This window comes from Lampetra planeri, chromosome 30 (genome assembly GCF_965212315.1).
Source record: "Lampetra planeri chromosome 30, kcLamPlan1.2.h2, whole genome shotgun sequence".
In the NCBI taxonomy this organism is placed as follows: domain Eukaryota; kingdom Metazoa; phylum Chordata; class Hyperoartia; order Petromyzontiformes; family Petromyzontidae; genus Lampetra; species Lampetra planeri.
This window is the reverse complement of record NC_136136.1, coordinates 2,142,879-2,163,724: the sequence shown is the minus strand read 5'-3', so window position 1 is coordinate 2,163,724 and position 20,846 is coordinate 2,142,879. Positions and strand designations below refer to the sequence as shown.

The 20,846-nt window shown below is 45.2% G+C and overlaps 1 protein-coding gene across 2 annotated transcripts in view; it reads right to left on the bottom strand.

The window, feature by feature from the left end:
* Positions 1 to 13,641, bottom strand: part of FRMD6 (FERM domain containing 6) — a 38,678-nt gene extending 25,037 nt beyond the window's left edge. Inside the window, exons 1-4 of one of the 2 annotated variants that reach the window (XM_078608438.1) lie at positions 13,539 to 13,641; positions 8,213 to 8,610; positions 1,618 to 1,708; positions 563 to 642 (exon numbers count right to left, since the gene is read on the bottom strand). In XM_078608438.1, coding sequence (XP_078464564.1) covers positions 563 to 642; positions 1,618 to 1,708; positions 8,213 to 8,314 — 273 coding nt within the window. In that variant the 5' untranslated portion in view covers positions 8,315 to 8,610; positions 13,539 to 13,641. Of the gene's footprint in view, positions 1 to 562; positions 643 to 1,617; positions 1,709 to 8,212; positions 8,611 to 13,305; positions 13,513 to 13,538 lie in introns of those variants that run through there. The other variant, XM_078608437.1, reaches the window with a different exon arrangement.
* Between the last annotated feature and the right edge of the window lie 7,205 nt (positions 13,642 to 20,846).

Below are 20,846 nucleotides of genomic sequence, written 5' to 3'. Positions count from 1 at the left end.
AGGCCAACACCACACCCAGCCGCCTTTGTCTCCCCAGTTCTGATGTTTTCACACGACACCAGGGACACATTTAAGGCCGATTCAACCTCAGAGAAGCCCAGGTCCAGTTCAGATAATTGTCACTGGTGTTGGTCGTGGGTGGGAAATCAAACACAGCCCACAGGGTTCACAACGAACTGCACCAACCACTGCACTACCACTCGCCACGCACACTCGAACACACACACACACAGCCGCTGTCACTTCCACAACGAACATCAGCATCCAATTAATCACGGCCCAAGTGTAATGCTTTTAAAACTCAATGACCAGTTGCATTTTGGTCACGCAGCAGGGATGTTTTTTAATGCTCATTTATTTTTTTATTTACCTACTTCGGCGAGGTGGGGGTGGGTGCTCATTCAGTCGGGTGGTCAAAGCTCTTTTTCTACTGTGTTTTTTTTTCTTTCCTCTGGCTGTTTCTGTTTTCTCTCTCTCTCTCTCCTCCCTCTCTTCCCCAGCCTTTTGAAGTGAAAGCCATTGTGGCGCTGTCAGCGCGCTGGGTGGGTGAGTGTGTGCTCACCCTGCTGGCTTCTTTCTTCCACTCCTTGGGGCAGTACTTGGTCAGCTTCTGCTCAAGGTCCATGAAAATGTGTTCATTGTCTGCACAAAGAGGGTGGGTGGACGGAAAGCGCCGAGTTGCCCAAACCGATAACGCGACGCAGCACGGCTTCATTCTGCACGACGGACGCTATGGGCAGCATATTGCACGCACGCGACAGCCCCGTGTGTTGACTGGACTTCCTATAATCTGTGCCCCCCCCGCGAATCAACCCGTGTAAAATCCCGTTATCCTTATGACGCATCTTCCGAACCTTTCCACGTACAGGGAATTGACCTGAAAGTGGTGGCACATTCATAGTAGTACCCGCGTTCAACCGGTGCTTTACCGCTCGGATATTAATGCTTTGCGCGGAAATACAAGGACAATGCGACGCCACTCTCACGCTCCCCAACGCATCAAATCGTATCAGAGGCGTTTCGTTTCACAAAGCAAGTGGCCACTGTGCACACACGGTACTTCTGGTGGTAAACGCATCGCCAGAAAATTTGTTCACCAACTCACGGGCCAAGCAGGCGTTGTGCTTTACTTCGATGCTCACAAGCCCGGCTCCCCGACCTCACCGAGCTGCACTGACCAGTGCAGTGAAGTATGGTAAAATAACCTCTCCCATGCCCCCGCAAGGGATGCAAAGGCATTCATCCAGCAGTGGAGTGACGAGGTGGCTATGCACACCCATGCACGGATGAAGCTAACATGTGCAATGCGCCTATCAGTTTCGTGGTCTCTGGGCGGCCGGAGACCACAAAACCTGGAACCAGTTACCTGCAGATGTTCGCGATCCATCCTTGAGTCCGAGCCAGTGTTTCAACAGACTTTAAAAATCAGTGTTGTTCCCAAAAAAAAAAAGAGATGAATACTGTACGAGTTGAGCGCGCATTCGTGATGGACTGGACTCAGAAGAGTGTGTGATAACAAGCGCTCGGTCATCCTTTCTTACGAATACCAAGTCGGTGGTGTTCATGTTGTGGGCATGTCGTGTTCATGAGAACGAATGAACGGATTTGAGAACCTACTTGTCAGAACGCTGAGCCCAAAGAAATTGGGGTCCTTCAGCTTGAGGAGGTCGCACACCTGGGAGAAGAGCTCTCGGCAGGTCGTCTTTACCTGGTGCAAAAGACAAAGATCCCCCATATAGCCTTAACCGACTGTTGGAGCAAGTGCTGTTAGTGTGCAGCACCTATGAAGGCCAACAAGACAGATGAGGGGATGGGTGGCCAGCACCACACCCGGCCGATTTGTCTCCCTAGTTGCGATCTTACACACCGCACCAGGTACTCATTTGAGAGTGATTCGACCTATGGGAGGCCCAGGACCAGTTCAGATAATTAATCGTCACTGGTGTTGACCATGATTGGGTCGCCGGGTTTGAGTCGCCAGGTTCGCAGCGGAGCGAGATCACCACAACACAACATCACTCCCCACATACACATGTACCAACAAACTCTTCCTGACACATTTAAACAAACATCACGATAGACATATACACACGTATGTATGTAGAACTTCTTTCGCACCATGAGTAGCCAAGCGTGCTAATCGGAGGTGCGGAGGAAGGACAACAAACTGAACACAAAAAGCAGTTTCTAAAAAAATGAGTTTTCAATCTCGATAAAAAATGTATTATACAAACAGATATACACATTCAGATACACACATCCCGACTATGTGATATGCATGTCTGTGTATATCTGAATATGGTGTGCGTGTGTGTGTGGAGATTTTTTTAAATGGTCCTGGGCCTCACCGACTCAGCCTTAAATGAGAACCTGGTGCAGTGTATAAACATTGTCACTAGGGAGACAAAAGCGGACGAGAATTGTGCTGGCTACCCATCCCTTCATGTGCCATGCCGGCTTTCAGAGGTGGTCACTAACAGCACTAGCCCCAACGTCTATTTAGGCTATACGGGGGAACGCTGTCTTGTCTTGTTGTGTGTCTTTGGTGTATGTCTATAGGCACATGGTATGTCTCGGATGTGTTGGTGTATCTGAATTTGTGTTGGTGTGTATCTGGATGTTATATTATTCGTTAATTATTACCTCTATTATGGATTATATTATGTTTGTTTACCCAGAAAGCCTCACTCAGTCTCAGGATACTGCCACATTTTTTGCATCTTGACAACCATACTGAGGGACATGCATGCCCGCAAAGAGAACGCAGCTTTCATTGCGACCCACCATTATTTCCCAGCATGCAACACATTTTATTGCGTTTCTCATTACAATTGAAGTAGAGAGACAACTGGAAATGTTCCTATCGCACAAGCTATCGACGCCCCCACCAATAAACCTCACGATCTCGGGTCAATTCCCCCTCTGAGTAAGAACTGCAAGAGAATTTAAAACCAAGGTCTGGCGTTTTTACTCCCCACTACTGCCAATTCAATTGCAGGCCCTCTGGCTAAACATTAACGGAATGTATGAAAAGCACGTGTCGCACACCCACTAACCAGTGGGAAGGGGGGGGGGTTAAATTTCTACAATAGACTACATAAGCAGCATGCTACCTGGGATGTGAATGGTGGAATTTCACTTCACTGCTGTAGCGCGCAAAGCCGTTGAACCAATCACGGTGTAAGAAACATGTTGCTCATCGATCTATTGTAGCAAATCAATGCCAGTCAGGCCTCCGATGCACTGGGCAGTGGCATAGCTATCCAGTGTGCAGGTGGTGCAATGACACACAGAGGGGCCCGTGAGTCAGAGGGCGGCCCAGGCACGGCTTCAAAAAGGAAGGGGGATACTGGACAGGGTCGGAGCTCATTCAATTCATTGCATCGGGGCCTACGTTGAACCACAGTAAACCACTGGAACTGGCTTATAATTAGCTTTATATAATACAAAATCAATTAACAATTTATCAAAATAACTTTAACAATTACATATTGAATGTAATATGGATGCAGGGGGTGGGGGCTCATTCGAAGATTCCAAGAATTCACCGCGACAGAGGTTATGAACCAGAGGCATGCATTTCAAATGTGGCATGCAAGACACCCAAACTCCCGAACATGCCAGTGGCCTTTTATGCAAACCGATAGGCATGTCCAAATGCATTTACGACGTGACACGTGTACTTCCACACACACAATGTGCACCCAAGCCGCATGTCATCGTTGCCTCAAAATTATGGTTGTTGATGTCGGTTTTGGAAGAGTTATCAATACATCGCACGCAAAAAAAGTCGATATTATTTGCTGAACATATACGAATGTCCAATGACAGATGTAAAAGTACTGCCACGTGCGTGTCTGTCTTTGTGTCTGTTGGACGTAGCACACGAGGACTGACGACAGCTGCTGCCGACCGGTCCACGTTGGAACGTGCCGCGTGGTTTGAATGTTCGCACATGCCAGTCGGTTCAATAGTTACTAAAATTGAACTGGGTTCCACCATCAGATTGTCCGGCATTTAGAATGTATTCTAAAAACTATTATCGAAGAATCGATAAGCAATTCACAACCCGACTGCTAATTATACAATTCTACCTGTTTAATCCATTGGTCAAACATCTCTGTAAAGTTTAACATCATTAATGTAATTCTTACATGAAACTAGTGACCCTTAAGAGCTATGGGATGTATCAGTGATGTATTGTAAATCACAGTATTATAGGAACATCATCAGCTATGATTGATCCGTAGCTGGATCAAGACCTCACCAAACAGTTGGCCATCTCTAACAATCCTGCAATGTAACAATACCACCTAGCACCTGAACACGAGCTGATTTTATGGCTCCGTCACCCTCGTAATAAAGTCCTTGGCTGCCACTCTTGTCATCCCCTTAGAGACAATGTCTGTTAAGGATGCAGCATGCACTGCAGTCATTGTGAGCTGGACAAATTCCACATCGAAGTGTGAATCGATCTGTAGATGTGTGCAATGTTTATTAAAGAGTGTGGTACTAAAGGGGAAAAGTGTTGTAAGATTGATTGACATGGGGATACGGGATGTCTGTGACCCACAAAAGGCATGAGGTTTCCCCTTCTGAGGCCAACGTATTAATACGGGGGGCATGCAAAAAATTGGGCTTGCGTTTTTTAGAACGGATATTAATTTTCACCGTCCACTTTTGCACTTGGGCAAATAATTTATGAGAAAAGGTGAAGAGCGTTAAGCAGTATATCATTTCGGTTCTCCTGCTGGGAAGAAAAAAAAACCTCTCCTTCATATTATGAAGCCAATTAAAACAAAACACAACATAGCATAATAATTAAATATATTTTAATCACATGCACATTTAATCGGATTCCAAAAAGTGGACAGTGTAATTTTGGAAAGATATTTAATTTGGACGTTTCATCCGTTATACAAATTCCCCAGATATAATAGCATTCCCTGCAGAGTGGCTGATTATATTTCTGGCTGATAGGGCTCAACACTAGTGCCATTAATCCCGATTACTTTAACAAAATTCTGGCCCCCCCATCCATTCTGCATCCAGCAGATTGCACTCCTCATTTCAATCACGTTGACGATTGCCTTCAAAAGCTCGGCCAACAAAATCACGTTTTTTTTCATGAAACTGAAAATGCCCTTGGCACCTCAGGGTTACGGGCATTTACGTCCCTGAAATATTGTGCGTGTTATAAATTGCATTGTTATTGTTATTAAACGCGCACCTATATTCCCTGATGCGCGACATTTTCCTGTCGTCCTCATTAATTACACTTTATGACCTAACCATGCTAATATTTAGGGAAAGTCATAACATTATTTATTTTTCTGGAATGTGTTACTTCACTAAAATACAGCGTTAATAACAATAGCTAATCAATATTTGTTTTGGGTTGGGTCCTATGGTAGTTAGTTTAACGCCAAAATTTGTGTCACTAACCCTCCACCACCCAACAAAGATGTTATTAACACATGCCAATATATTTCTGGCATTAGACTTTTCATTACTGAATAAAAAATCCAAATATGACGTTGCGTTCAAACTGCTTTAAGCTCCATTAGGTAGTAAACTCGTAAACTGACGATGCTTAAGAACCACATTCTCCACAAAAGTCATAAGGCGGTGGGCATCACTCAATCAAAAACTATGGGGTCCACAGAGACCTGCACGACTGGGACGGTTGAAAGACGCCTCACCAGATTCATCTCTGCAGAATATAACGGTAAAAATGACCACGTGCGTGGACAGCTCTGCAGTCAATTAATTACTGGATGAGGGCCTCCCAATGCTGTGCGGGTCGTGGGAGTTCTTTAACCGTACTTCACCACGCCGGTCAGTACGGCTTGAAAGCAGGGGAGCATTTTTCGATTTAAATCTTTCGTGACTGCAGGGATTGATCTTCTTGGTTCTTTCGGTAAAGTCACGTAGAAAAATAATAATAAAATAATAAAAAAATAAAACATAATAAAATAATTCTCACGACGTTTCGGCCACAACGCAAGCAGCCGTCCTCAGGTGAAGAAAAAAAAGACGCTGTCTTTCCGACAGACCTGTTCTTCACCCGAGGACGACTGCTTGCGTTGTGGCCGAAACGTCGTGAGAATTATTTTGTCATGTTTTATTTTCATTACTTTATTATTTCCCTTCTACGTGACTTTACCGAAAGAACCAAGAAGATGAGCAGGGGAGCACACAAGCACAGCACGACCGGAGATTCTGCCGCACTGCCCTCTGGGACGCTCGCCACGTGAGCACAGCCCCGCAGCCTCCGATGGCAACTTGGAGTGCACAAATAAAATATACCGCTCGTGATTGAAAGCAACCGCGACGAGGGCACCGATCATCATTGAGCAGACCTCACCGGAGTGTTCAGCCACCCGTGCAAATGCACACAGCTCACTTCCCGCGAGCAAGACCTCGGCGTGCCAAGACCTGTTTGGCAACGGCGGCGCGGGGTATTGAAGGGGCAGTGGTGTGGGCTGCCTCCGTCTTCCCCCCCCCCATGCACACAGTCCCAAGCCAAGCCCTGACTGGCAATTAGATCTCCGTTTTGGATGCAGCACTTTGTGAAGTAGGCTTACTGCCGTGCAGTAACGGTTGGCACACCGCACTCGCAATCCGGAGATTGTCAGTTCGATTTAATCGCCCGGCCGTGGCAGTTTAAACAATGGGGAAAGTTTCTTAAATTCACCCCGTTCCTCCACCCAGCAGGATAAATGGCTACGTGAGTTAGTTGATGTGCAGCTTGCATGTGGTGGGGTAAAGTGTGGGTACTCCCCCACCCCCCTTTTTTCCCTCGAAGAGGTCTGGCGAGTGTGGAGTAGTAGGCCAAAATACCCTCGATAGGAGGCCCTTCTGCAAGCAGTGGAATGAGTAGCAATTGCAGGGCCGCACACTTACTTTGACCGAGTAGTCTGCTTCTATGCATGCTCGCCGAGATCTGGCACTGTTGCATCAGTCTGAAGGTTTTTACAGCGACTGTGATACACATGTAGTGTATGTGTTGACAGCAATTGGTGTACACATTCATGGGACATTTTAGCTGTGAATGCATGCAAATGTTGTGTTGTATGTACGTATATGTTGAATTTCTTTCGCACCGTACGTAGTCAACTGTGATCATTATTACCAAGAAAAGAGAATGGAGGAGATCGCTCAGTCTCATAGCTCGTGAAATTAGAGTTAACGCTCGATTATCTGTCGGCAGCATGTTACCCCGGTTGCAAAATAACAGCGGTTGACAAATTAAAAATATAATATACTGTATCCGAATAAATAGCTCCTCCTTATTTGTTGTTGATCAGTACACAGTACCCAGGTGATCATGGGCACGTCGGAAAGTAACCCGATTAGAGTACTTTAAAAGGTAACAATAAATAGATGACCCCTTATTTGTATTCACTCATTTACATATGCCTCGATAGATTTACGTAGCCGTGATTTTGAGCTATGTAATATTGAGACGAACACCAAGCAACATGGCACAATCCAATAAACGCACCGGTCAGCTAATTTACATATGTTATGCATTATCTGTGTTTTTGTTTAGCTGCACCACAACCCCCAGATAATGACTCTCCAAATGGGGCGTTTGGGTTGTACCGGGTAACAAATGTTTAGGACCATCGTGCCGATCCTGAATAAGCTCCGAGCACGAGGAGTGAGACATCAGAAAAGCCGTGCCAAACAGCTGGCGGCAACAACCAGAAAAGATATCGAAGAGCTAAGCAGCCCAACCGTGACAGCCTACACGGCAGTGTGACTGCACACGACAGCCCTCTCTTCCAACGCACAGGCTCACGACCATGCCGGCTCAATCTTTGCTTCATTTATATTATTTTCGATTTAAAGCTTTCGTGACTGCAGGGATTCATCTTCTTGGTTCTTTCGGTAAAGTCACGTAGAAGGGAAATAATAAAATAATGAAAATAAAACATAATAAAATACTTTACTTTACCGAAAGAACCAAGAAGATAATTTACATTCGTTTTGCATTGCGCGTGGTTTTGTTTTCTCCGGGCCACCCATTCTTTGTTCCTCCCTCCCATTACCCTGGATAACCGAGTGATGATTGTACACAACTGCCACCTATTCTGAATCCCAGGCTCGTTATCGCGCGTGCGTGCATGTGTGCATGCGTGCGCACGCGTGCCACTGGGTGTCCTGTGACGGTAACGGTGGTGGGGTGGGGGGGGGATGAGCTCACGGGGATGATGATGGAGAGATCGTCCCCGGTGGGCAGCAACACTCGGACTCTCCTCCTTTCCTGCATCCTGCGGTTGTTCTGGAAACCCAAGCGCCCACTCATGGCTCAGGGAAGACACTCGGCAAGGGGGCCCAGTGGGGGGGGGGGGGTTGGGGAGAGGGGGTCACAGGGAGCTTTCCCAACCCCTCCCCTTGAGATTTCTAAACTCGCCTTTCACTGACCACCCCCCCTCCTCCTCCACTACCACCCCCCTTTCTCAAAAACCACTCCACGACAGACACACGCAGCTTGTCCGTCCGTCCGGGGTTTGAGATTTGCTGCCGCAGAGTGAGCAGAGTGATCGGGGCCTCAAGGTCCAACGACGTGGGGCCGCCAAGCCGTCAGCAACGCCATCGCATCTGTGGACAGAACGCATTCGCTTAACATTTGCCAAGAGCCATGATAATAATACGATGAATGATTTACAGCCTATGTCAATGAATTGCTGGATGAATAGCTTCCCAAGTCACGTTTTGTTTGATCGTACTTCACCACGTTGGTCAGCGCAGAGTTGGTGAAGGGGCAGATGGCTCACGACTGTTTCAGATATCACTGGTCACTGATGTTAGCCGTGGCCATGAATTGAACTCACCGAGCAAATAGCATGGTGCACACTATCCATATATATTAGGAGCCTTTTTTTAAATGTTAAGCAATTAATGTGAACCTGTGTAATATTTAGAGGGTTATTTTAATCCTTGTTTGAGATTTATTGATAAGCAGCTCACAGCTGATTACAGTACATTATATTATCTCTTGACAGTGGGTGCTAAGATAGCGTTTTGAATGTTTTAGCTCAGGACCGGCTTGCCTACAAGATTAGCGTAGTCTCAGAGCCATCCTTGCACAGCAGTCGTATGTTGTTGTTATTATTATTATCTTGAGCATTCACCCGTGACATTTCATTTTGCCCTCTGCATGTCGGTGATAATGGCAGTTTTGCTTCAATGAAACATATCTTCATAGGACATTTTATGTAGCCGGGGTGGGATGATTGTTATGTTTGGAGAAACATCTACAATCGTCTTTAAACACCACCTTAGGTCTAAATGCCACTAATGTAGTTCCAGAAAAAAGTCGAAAGAGAAAATGGGTTTTCATGAGGCTGCGTTGCAAACTTATATTCATGTCCACATTCTGACATTAATTTAGCATGACTTTATCCTGTGTAGAGTTATATTTACAATAATATAACTCAAATCTGCTACTTTATTCATTTTATGAGATGGAGAAGTGGTGTCGTCGTTAACGTACCATAATATGAACCTGGTGAGCCGAGTAAGATTTCCCTGCCACGGTAAACAGACGTGCCACGTGATATCTGAACCAGTCCTGGGTATATTCCACATGTACCAACTGGCAATGACCAGCCACGGTGAAGTATGGTCAAACAAATCCCGTAACCAACACAGCACGGCAAGGCTTTCATCAAGAATCAGCGTCACAAAGGGCCTGTAGTTAATGTCGCTATTATTAAACACCAACTCTCAATTGGAATATACAACTGAGCTTCATATAGTAAGATAGTAATGCTGCATATAACTGTAATGCGTTGAATAGCGCGGTACATTTATAAGACATAGCCCGTACTGATATGTGTATCCTGCATGGTTTATATTTGCCAAATCAATCAGATTGAAAATTACAAAACAACTTTCATTCGGCAACAACAATAACAACCGCCATTCGCCACTAAGTGGCGGTGACATCACCATGGTGCTTGTGGCAGGCTGGGTGCACGTTAAGGCCATGTGAAGTGTCGAACGCCTGTTGGCAGGTCACGGGGCAGACCCAGGTGTCATGGGTTGACTGACTGAGATGACTAGCCGATGCACCACCTGTGCCCCCTACTGTGCCATTTCATTCGGCACACACACACACTGCTGCCCCTTCTCAAAACATCTCGCCACGCTCAACCACTCAAAGCCATAATCTCACCTCCAACCTTTAATAAGATGAACTATCAGCCTCAAATATCTTTCAAAAGCATAGTATTCATATTTATTTATTTTTCTAAAGTGCATGCAGGGGGGGCGGTGCGGGGGGTTAGTCCGGACACAATGTCGACTGTATGCTCCCCCCAGCATAAAAGGAAATTCCACAAATTCTCCGAGCTGAAAGACATTGGATACTGTCTCCGCAATACAATTGCCGCTTGTTGCACGCCTTCCTGGCCGCCGCGACGTATCATCGCTGAGATCACTGCGTAAGTCACCGAAGCAATCCATGCACACAATTAGCGGTTAAGTAGAAGCCTCGAACACGCTGGCTGGTATATAACTTTGTTGAGAAAGTTGCCCGGATCTAATTTCACAGAAGTAGATTTTGTTTTTGTTGCTGTAACGTTTTCATACCCTACTCCTTTTTGGCAGCACAGCTTTGCTTTTGTTTGGACTTTTTAGCATGGGAGTGCTCATGTCGCTTTTAGCTTGTGGAGCAATATGCTGATTTACAAAAAAAGCATTGTTTATTTTTTTATGTACTTTATTCAGGGCCAATTTTTTTTAAGGTTAATGTAAAAGGTGCAGCCCTGAAATGACTTACACACACCACTGCTGGAGGAAGGGTCTCCTCGAGATGGAATTCAAGGGTGCCCCTCTTGAAGAAGGTGTTTGGCATACTATTCTACCATGGCCAGGCATCTTGGCAGAGGTGCGAGAACCCACCATTTACCTCGCCACACGTGACCGGCAAATCAATGAACTGTGATGTCACCCATTTACACTGGCGGGGAGGCGGGACGGAAGAAACGTGCACCATTGTTTCAAAAGCCACGGCGCGCCCAAGGAGATTGAACAAAACTGTCAACCTCTTGATTCCAAAGGCCAGCGTTGCTCACAATGACACTACAGCATCGTCAAATTGCGAGGGTAGAGGCACTCAAATTGAATGGATGATTTGCAGGGAAGAAGTTCTCAGCTTTTGTTTTCTGGGAATGTTGGCCAAAGGTTTTGGAAAACACAGACATTCACTTCTGATAATCCAACAGGAAACACCCCAAGAGAATGGCCTGAACCAATGCACATCAGTGGATGGGATCACGATTTGGCTGCTGCAGGGCTTAACTGTGCTCGGCCCTTAACTAACGGGGATGCTAAAATAATAATCACAGTTCTGGGAAGGATATTTGAGTCCCACACCCCTTGTTTATCTTAAAATCTTACAATCAGATAGCAAGCAGTACCATTATAAATAGTAAACAAACTTTGAAAGGAATTTTGCAAACCACAAGCTTAATTAAAAAAGATGTCTAGGCTAGAAAAACACTCGACAGGATAGGTTGAAAAAAACTGCAATGTAAACTATTCCTAATTGCTCACACGTATAAATAACGGCTGTAATCATGGACAGTACACGAGACCAGACCAAACCTAATTCATAACAAGATGCTCAAAAGATGCCTCCTCCGTTTTGGCAACAACTTAAAACACTTAGACCCATCTTGAAAGTTCCATCTTAAATGTTTCAGGCTATTTAATTAGATTGCAATGCATCGGAGGAGTGAAGCAGTGTTTGGCACACTGCGCTCTTAAATCCGAGAGCACCTTGAACAACTTGCACTGACCAGCGTGGTGACGTAAACTATAAAACTATAAACATTTTGTATTTTACCAGGTGAGGCCCACTGAGCAATATATAGCTCTTTTTCAGAAGCGACCTGGCCACAAATGATAGCTCAACGAAGTGGCTTATCACGTGGACATTTATAGCAGCCAAATACTGTAAACCCATGTTTCTAAATGTGGAGAGAAAAACCGGAGGAGAGAGACAAATCCACGCGACCACAGGCGTCAGGGTCGGGATCAAACCGACGACCTCCCGTATACTAGGCGAGATAGTTAACATTTCGCCACCGTGACACCCAGAAGTACGATCAAATAGTCCTCGTGGCCGACATGGCATGTCGGAGACCTTCATTCAACAGTGGATTTAGAAAACTGTAAATGATTATCATGATAACAATAAGAGAAGATATGACTTTAACCATATAAATCATTATGATTTTGCACGTAATTTAGGATATCTATAAATCATTTGATAATCCTCCGTAGACAGTAACAGTGCTGATACAATCACAGCACTCTTCTCACGAACAACGCTGCCGCGTTTATCATCCGTTTGCAAGTTGACGCCACGGATTCTAATACAGCAGATGGGCCCCTGAGCTGTGGAACTCCTCACAGGAAATTGCTGGAATGTTTCCCAAATCACAGAGAACAGAGCCTCAGCACAACCACCACAGCCAATACGAAACTTTTTTTTTCCACTCTCTCCATTTTTAATACCCGAGTGGAGACCTACAAAAAAACCACAGATTTCAGCAACACTGTGCTGAAGCCACGTCGAACATATTAACGAATTGCGGGTGCCCTTAAAAATCGGGGATTATCGGGAAACAAGGGTTGATGCTGATTGAATGTGATGCCCGTTAGAGCAGCAAATCCTGGCTTTGGGGCTGCACACAAAACCGCCCCGTGGAGTTACACAGATGGCTAAATATCTCGGCGTGAGACACGGGGATAGTCTCTACGGCAGGGGAGCCAGTTTTTAATCCCACCCCCTCCCCCCCACAATGTTCGTTCTCAAATTAAAAAACCAAAGGGGGCAAATTTTAAAAATAAAAAGTAGAAATGTACACACAAAAGATAAAGATCCCCCCTCTATAGCCTCAACCGACGTTTCGGGCAAGTGCTGTTAGCGAGTAGCACCCATAAAGCTAAAGCACGATACACGAGGGTGGTGGGCTGGCCAGGACCACTCCCGGCCGCCTTTGTCTTCCCAGTGGCCGTGAGACGGGAATCTAACTCAGGTTCGCCGGGTACAGAGTGCGAAACGCGCCAACCACGACAGACACGGCCGTTCGCACGCACAAAACAACGCCGACGTCTGGTCAAATAAGCTGTTCGTCGCGTCATTAACACTCACGACCGAGATCTGTCTCTGTCTCGCTCGCTGCATAGCACTCGGATCGTGTCGTGACATTTGAATAAAAGAGCAACATTCGTAACAAACAAAAACAATCGCAGCCGAAACGCGCCGAGACCGCTACCCACCGCCCCAACGCTTTGATTCCGTTTGCTTCATTTTCCTTTCAAAAGTCGCCTCGCTCTCTCTCTCTCGCTCTCTCTTCACTTCGTCCTTCTTGTATCTGCACAACTTGCGAACAACACTTTTCCTTCACGGCGTGACAATGAACCAGCGAACCGCGGCCACCACCGCCGTCACCACCGCCCCGTTACACGCGGCAGAGTTTTGTGTGCGCGCGATACAAAAAAAAACCACTCACGGGTCGCGAAGAACGAAGACGACGTTTCCGCTCGTCTGCAAGGATACTGGAGATGGGGGGGGGCAGCCTCCTTACACTTCTCGTCATCACCCCCCCCCCTGTCACGCCGCCATCCTCGTGGTAGAACCCGAGCCACTCGGGAGCCGCGCTCTGGCGCTGCACTCCGCGTCTCTGGAACGGTCCATTCTCGACCGCAGATGGGGAAAGGGGGCGTTTGTGCGCTCATGCCAAAGGGGTTCATCGTTCACGTGCCAGGAACACGACGAAAGTGTCCAAAAAAAGCCGAAGCTTTTACTTGGGAATTTATTTCATGTTGGCGATGATAAAAAAAAATTGAATCGTACGAATTGTTAGTTGTGTAAACGGAAGGCTACAGAGGTTACTAAAACTCAGAGTGTGTGTGTGTGTTTTTCCTTCCCTGTGCATTCGGTGTTTATGAACACATGGTACGGTCTTGGGAAGAAGAAGAAACCCAGAGCATAACACTGGCGACGCGCGTGTGTGTGCGTGTGCGAGTCTCAGGGAATAAAGCGAATAACGTTCCTGTGAACTTAAGGTGTGTTTTTTTTACAACTAACATAAGCGATTAAAACATGCTCAGGTTAAAGGGAAATATCTCGGCGTCTTTATGTGCCAATAAACACCCAGGTACCACGGGCAGGAGGGAAGTAAAACATGACAAGGCTCAGCCGATGGAGTCCCTTTTAATGAACGGGCTTTGCGAGTGAGATTGAGCCCAGAGTGTGGCTCCGGTGATGTAACAGAGCAGGCCACACTGTGATGCTGCTGCTACTTATCAGAAGCCAGGAGGGGGGCTTCAGGAATTGTCACCAATGTGGAATCTTGAGCAGTGGCGAAGCGTTTTGATTTTGATGGCGTTTTAGTTTGATGTGCTCGGTTTTTTTCCCGCCCTCGCTTGTAATTTTTTCCACTCATGGTTATTTATTCGTTAGTATTCATGATTTGTCCCTTTGTGCTGCAAACATTTTTGCTAAATGTTTTACCTATATATTTACGTTTTATTTTTTGGCCCCGTTATTCCAAAGTTTAAAACTTTTTTTTCTTATCGTAACATTCACTTTTTGATTTGTATAGCTTTCTAATTGTTATTCTCATTCACAATATTGTTGACAACTGTGAAATGTTTAAGATACCTTATTCGTTACGAGTCTACCTTTGTAAGAAAAAAGGTGGTGTACAAATACGGTGTATCCCTTCGTCAATCCACCATTGGTTAAAGGCCTACCCTTGCTACATCATTCAAAGGGATTGTTTGACCATACTTTACCACACTTTGTTGGTGATGGGAAGGCCCCTACACTGGTTCATATAATCGCTCGTGAATGATGCAAGCCGTGGTGAGGAATCGAACTCGGGACACCGGTTTCAGAGCGCAGTATACAAACTCAACGTGAGCAAAGCAAGTGATGAAACAAAAGAAAAAACACATTCCGTTTCTCTTTAAATAATTGTTATATTAGCAGCACCACAGCCGCCACCGTTATAATTGTCACGTATTACAGAGGGGTCAAAGTACTTCAGATAATTTCCCTCGGTTTTCTTCACAGCCTAGAAAATTTGTTTCAAGGAAAGCTGCGGTTAAAAGTATCAAAAATGTTGAGAGGGAAATATTTTAAATGAACGATGCAATGACCCGTTAGTGCTCTTCTCTCTGCTGGAATTTATCCGGCTCGCATCCCAAAAAAGGTTGTGGAAAAGAACAACTTTTCAGGCTCAATCTCGCGCCCAACCACCACCCATTGCCTCTACTTGTTCCTTTCATTATCTTATTTTAAAACTGCATTTGGAATAAAATATCAAACGGCAAAAAACTACTACCAAAGAAGAACGCCGAAACAAATGCTAAACGATCGAGTGTCATTTCATATTGGAAGAGGAGCTTCAATGTGTGACGGATGGCGAGAAGATTTGACACCCTGGTCACTCTGCCCTCAAGCCATATTCGCTGCCGCACCCTAAGTTTGCTTCATACAGGGGTGGGACACCATTTCCTCACGACTTCCACGCAAGAATACACACCACTCACCACTCATGCCCGTCACTGCAATACCTCCCTCCGAAGTGACTGAGTGCACTAAAATTATAAAGTGTGTTTCTGGTCGATTATAGGCCACTCTAGAACACTGTTAGTTTGGTTAAGATGCTTCCAGCGATGGATAAATATCATTTGCGGGCAGTGTCAAAGTGGTAGACCGTATGTGGCCATATGAAATTAAGTCATGGACCAGATATGGCCCATGGGCTAAAAGTTCCCTCATGCCTATTACATAAATTAGGTTTCATATAAACATGGTGGGTAGTGGTCGTGAAGTGGTTAGCGTACTGTGCTACGATACCCGTCAACTTTTGTTCGATTACCGGTTATAGCGAATATCAGTCATGAGAGATATAAACAGATTCTGGGCCTCTCCCTTCACTAATCCACACTGACCTGTATGATGAAGCACGGTCAAACAACCACCATCATGCCATGGGGAGCCTTTCATCCAGCAATAAATTGACAAGCTACACGCATGTTATATTTAGTAGTCAGTAAGTACATTTATAATTGTGAAAATCTTTAATCCGAGGTTATCTAGAGTGCACAATGCTCGTGCATTGTGAGCCCTATTTTAAAGTTCAGTCTTGGATATTCTGCAGAATATCTTGAACGTGTGGCGGTAGTGAGTTCCCGATTGATGGAACCGCAGACAGAGAAGCTGCACGGTCCAAATGTGGAGTAGCAATGATGAATATTTTTTTTATAGGAAGACACCCGTGTCGTGTTCCGAAACCCAGCTTTCAATTTAAATTGTTAATCTTAAAGTAAATAAATATTTCACCTCAATTCTACAAAAAACATGAATTCTTCCAAATACTAGACTGTCCTCGTGTATTTAATTATATTTCTGCACTTTTCAATAAACAAAAAACATCATAGTATTCCGTTTCATAGATAATTGAGCAAAATAAATTAAAAGTCTCTAGGTTGCGAAATAAATGTTGCGCACTCGTTGGTAACGGTGCTGGAGACCATAAACCCCGTTGCTCACAAAAATACTCCACAAAGAGGAGGAAATATCCATTTCCTTTTCCATTTCTTCCACTCTCGTAAAGACCCAAACCCCTTGGCTCTTCTGCCTTATTTCCACAGACACTGGAAACTGTGCTGGAACAGTGCTCGATTGAGGCCAGACTTCACGAGCCCGCATTTCCATGACAATCCTCTCGTGCCGAAACCGATCTCATGTGAACCGGGGACCTTAGTCCTCGTGGCACCGTTCGTACACCGTGCCACAAGCCGATAGCCACGATTGGCTCCAGGCCGACCTCAGACCCACGGCGTCACTGGGTCAACTCAGAAGCAAAAGCGCCCACATGTGATGGCACGTGGTTGGCTCAACTTCCCTTCCCAACCATGCTTGTGTTATTATAGCATGCAAGGAAATTTTAAAATTCAGCGGTAGATTTTACTTTGTAAATCGTGTAATTTAATCAATGTTTATATTAAAACTTTGTTAAATGCAAAAAAACGATTTGCAAACCCTACTCCAAACTCTGGAGCCACTTCTTGGGGGAGGCCTTCATCCAGCAGTGGAATGACCATGGCTGATAATGATGACGACGACCTCAACCCCGTTAAGGGCAGGGAGTGGGGCATAGGGGAGCAGCCAAGCATAGGGAGCTCCAGGACTCATGGAACACGGGGACCTCGACTTGTGCCTGAAGGAGTTCCTGCATCAGAACTGGGTCATCCATGGGCCAGTGGAGCCTGATTTGTGGAAACGATGCATCAGAGATACCAGCTCATCACCTAGAGATGTATACAGGCCCACCAAGTCACACGGCCTCCTCCAGGCAGACTGTTTAAGCTCCCGAGAAAATTAGATTGCAGCACATACCAAACATGACTCTCAACTCAGACATTTCCTACAAATTCCAGTGACCTGCAGCCACTTAACCCTGTCTGCTGCTAACAAAAGGGCCTTGGATCTGTTGGTGGGATTGATGTGCCAGAGAAGGTGATGGTGCGTTGAGGTGGGCCAACCCTTTCGTGACCCTCCCAAAGTTATCCTTTCCAAATAGCCCTCCCTATCTGCAACATGCGTGTGGGTGTCTGGAACTTTGCACGGAAAGCCAGCAGTGACAGCTTCACAAACTTCACAAACAGCAGCCTTCAGCCCCACGCACACCCACCCACCGTCTCATCATCCATCCCTCTTCTCCCCCCTCCTCCCCCAACCACAGACCCCCGTGTGTCCCTTGTCCAGTGATAGACATCTGCATTCAATCTCGCATCCCACTTCGCAAGTCGAAAGGAATGCTGCATACAATAATTATTATTAGTTTGTATTTAAAAAAAAGGCTGCAACACGCAATTATAATAAAATATAGTACCAACAATAAATGCAACAGAGGTAACAATAATCGTGATGTTTTTAATCTGTAATAAATAAAAGTAAAGTTTTGGATGAGGAATTACAATGTGGCCTTGTGGGCCTCTGCAAAATAAAAAAAATAACTCGAAAAATGTGCTCATTTCAGGGAACAGCAAATGACTGCTGTCTGCAAGCAATGAAATTATTGCCGGTGTTGGCACAAAAGTAGACTTTTCAAGACTCCTCAAAGAGGCGGGGGGGAGGCGGCTCAGCACTGACCACGCAAGAAACACCTAAAAAGGGACAATTAAAGAGTGGAAATAGTTGTTTTTTTGCTAACGAGTTCACTTGTGACTTGCAATATCAAGGCCATCAAAGCACATCAGCAGTGGCAAGTGTCCTTTACGCCTTCCTCGTGAGTTTCAACTTAAGTTCGAGAATTTTAGCGACAACGCAATTTATTTGACACTTGAGACTTTCATCTCATTAACTTTCCCTTTCCACCCATTCCACCAAATAATAAAAAAAGTCTGCATTGTTTTACGCGTCCAGTGCCCTTCCTGTGGCGAGCAACAGTGTGAGGTGTGTGGTTTGAGCCACTTCACCGTTTGAAAATGGTTTTGAGAAAAAAACAAAGCCACGAAAATAGGTTCCAGATGCTGCCTAGTTTCACGGTGAGCGGTGGAGGAGGTATCAGGGAATGAACCTCGGCCCGAATGGAGGAAGCGATGTCAACGTAACCCAAAAGCACGCATGCATTAGCGCTGCCAGAGTTAATGTAACGCTCGTAAAAGCTCGCTTTTAATATATATTCAGAGAGAGAGGGAGCTAATGCGGCTAAAAAAATTTACACCAAAAAAGGGGAGATGGGGGTGGGGCGCAAGAATGCATATTATGTTTCTCAAAAAATAGTTGTGGTTACAGGAAGAAGAAGTTAATAATCTACATGTCTGAGATAAAATATTTATACAGCCTCGCATTGCTCATGCCTATTAGTGGTAGGCCAGAAAAGTAATTTTAAAATTTAAAATGTGTGTGGTTTGCTGAGGAAACTGTGGAGCATTAACCAATGTGGGTTAATAGTTAATAGGGAGGAATAGTTAAAAGGACAGGAAACTTCGAACAGGTTTTCTCTCTACCCAAACTAATTAGTTGCAAGGAAATTACTGAACAGCATTCAACATAGCGTAACCATTGAGAAATTCGTATCCTTGTGAGAGAAGAACAAACCACTCGCAAGGAAAACATTAAGCATATGCTTAAAAAAACGTAGAAAAATAATATTCAAATGTGTGTACGTGCGTGTCTGTTGTTGCTCTTTACCCAAGTCACCCTTGTACGAGGGCCTGCAGTCTCGATGGGATTTAACGCGACACAAAAAGTAACCACATTTTTCCAGAATCAGAAGTTAACAACAGCAAAAACAAAACTCTGGATAATGGCCCATAGATATTGAACTGTCTCGAGCAATGAACTCAGCAAAGAGATGAAAGCCTGGAGTTGAAATACAACAGAAATAAAATATGCTCAAAGTCAGCTGACGTATCTTCATCACCACTGGAGATGTATACACCATTCGGCCATTCATCCAAACAGGAATGTTACGGACCACTAATTTTATTAGATGCTTGTGTTGGATCTCTACTGAAGCTTCCTTTGCTTGACTGTGTGTTGCTTACACAGTGCCGTGTTTACGATCTCGGTGGGCGAAGGAAAGGTAGGGGGGGGCTAGAGGATGTTTAAAAATTGCTAGATGTATCGTCACCATTCATTTCAAGCTCTCCACAACCATCCGGCCAGACTCAAAGACACCATCCCAAACCAGAAATAGGACAGTGGACTCGTCCCCTCTCCTCTCCCCACTGCCCCCAAACCCCACCGCTTCTCTACCTGCATAGCAACCCCCCCCCCTCGTCTTCCCGATACTTAAATTTCTAGAAAAAAAGTATCATGACCAGCACGTCAGCAGCGATGAACACCCACACCTCCGATTAGCACGGTTGGCTATGTACGGTGCGAAAGAAGTTCAACAAACACACACCCCAGTCACTGCACTACATACAAACTGACAAACGTCGACAAAGTTTACACAAAGCATGGGTATTGTTAATTGTAATAAGATTTTATTTATCTATTTCCCAACCCCTAGATAATTATGGCAAAAAAAAAATCCACAAAAAGTTCACACCAAAAAAAGTTGAAATCTCTGCCTTGAGGCAAGTTACATAGGCAACTCTGTTGACGAATGTTAATTAAAAATAATGGGCAAGAGCCTCGGCCAAACGGCCCTGAAGTGGGCCCACATGGTAACTGTGCAACCCGGGATAAGTGTAAACAGACCTCAGCATAAACTCCGGGCAACGCTTGCAGGGATTCGGAGGCGTGCGCGTGCCGCAGAGCCTCAATTCCCCGCAGCACCAGGGTTGAACATAAGTCAACAAGGCCGCTATTTAAAATGACACAGTAATGATGTAAGCAGTGGTGTGTGCCTGCATGCACAAGCTCGCTTGCTGTAACTATTAGCCTGCATGCATTGTGTGGTGTAGTTGTGTGTACATGCAGTAAATATGTAAAAACTTTGAGTTCATGCTGGCAAAATCGTGCCAATTGTCTCCACCACAAACTGCCGAGGCGAAGAGTGAATTTGCTCCTAATTGAATTATATTCGTTTAGAAATCGGACAAAGTCGAGAAAATTACACTTCTAAAATATAGAAAGAGCTACATGGACAGGAGTGTATGAGAAGAAGTCCTGCTTGCTATTCAACATAATCTATGCCACAACGCAAGCAGCCGTCCTCAGGTGAAGACCAGGGCTGCTTGCGTTGTGGCCGAAACGTCGTGAGAATTATCTTATGTTTTATTTTATTATTTTATTATTTCCATTCTACGTGACTTTACCGAAAGAACCAAGAAGATGAATCCCTGCA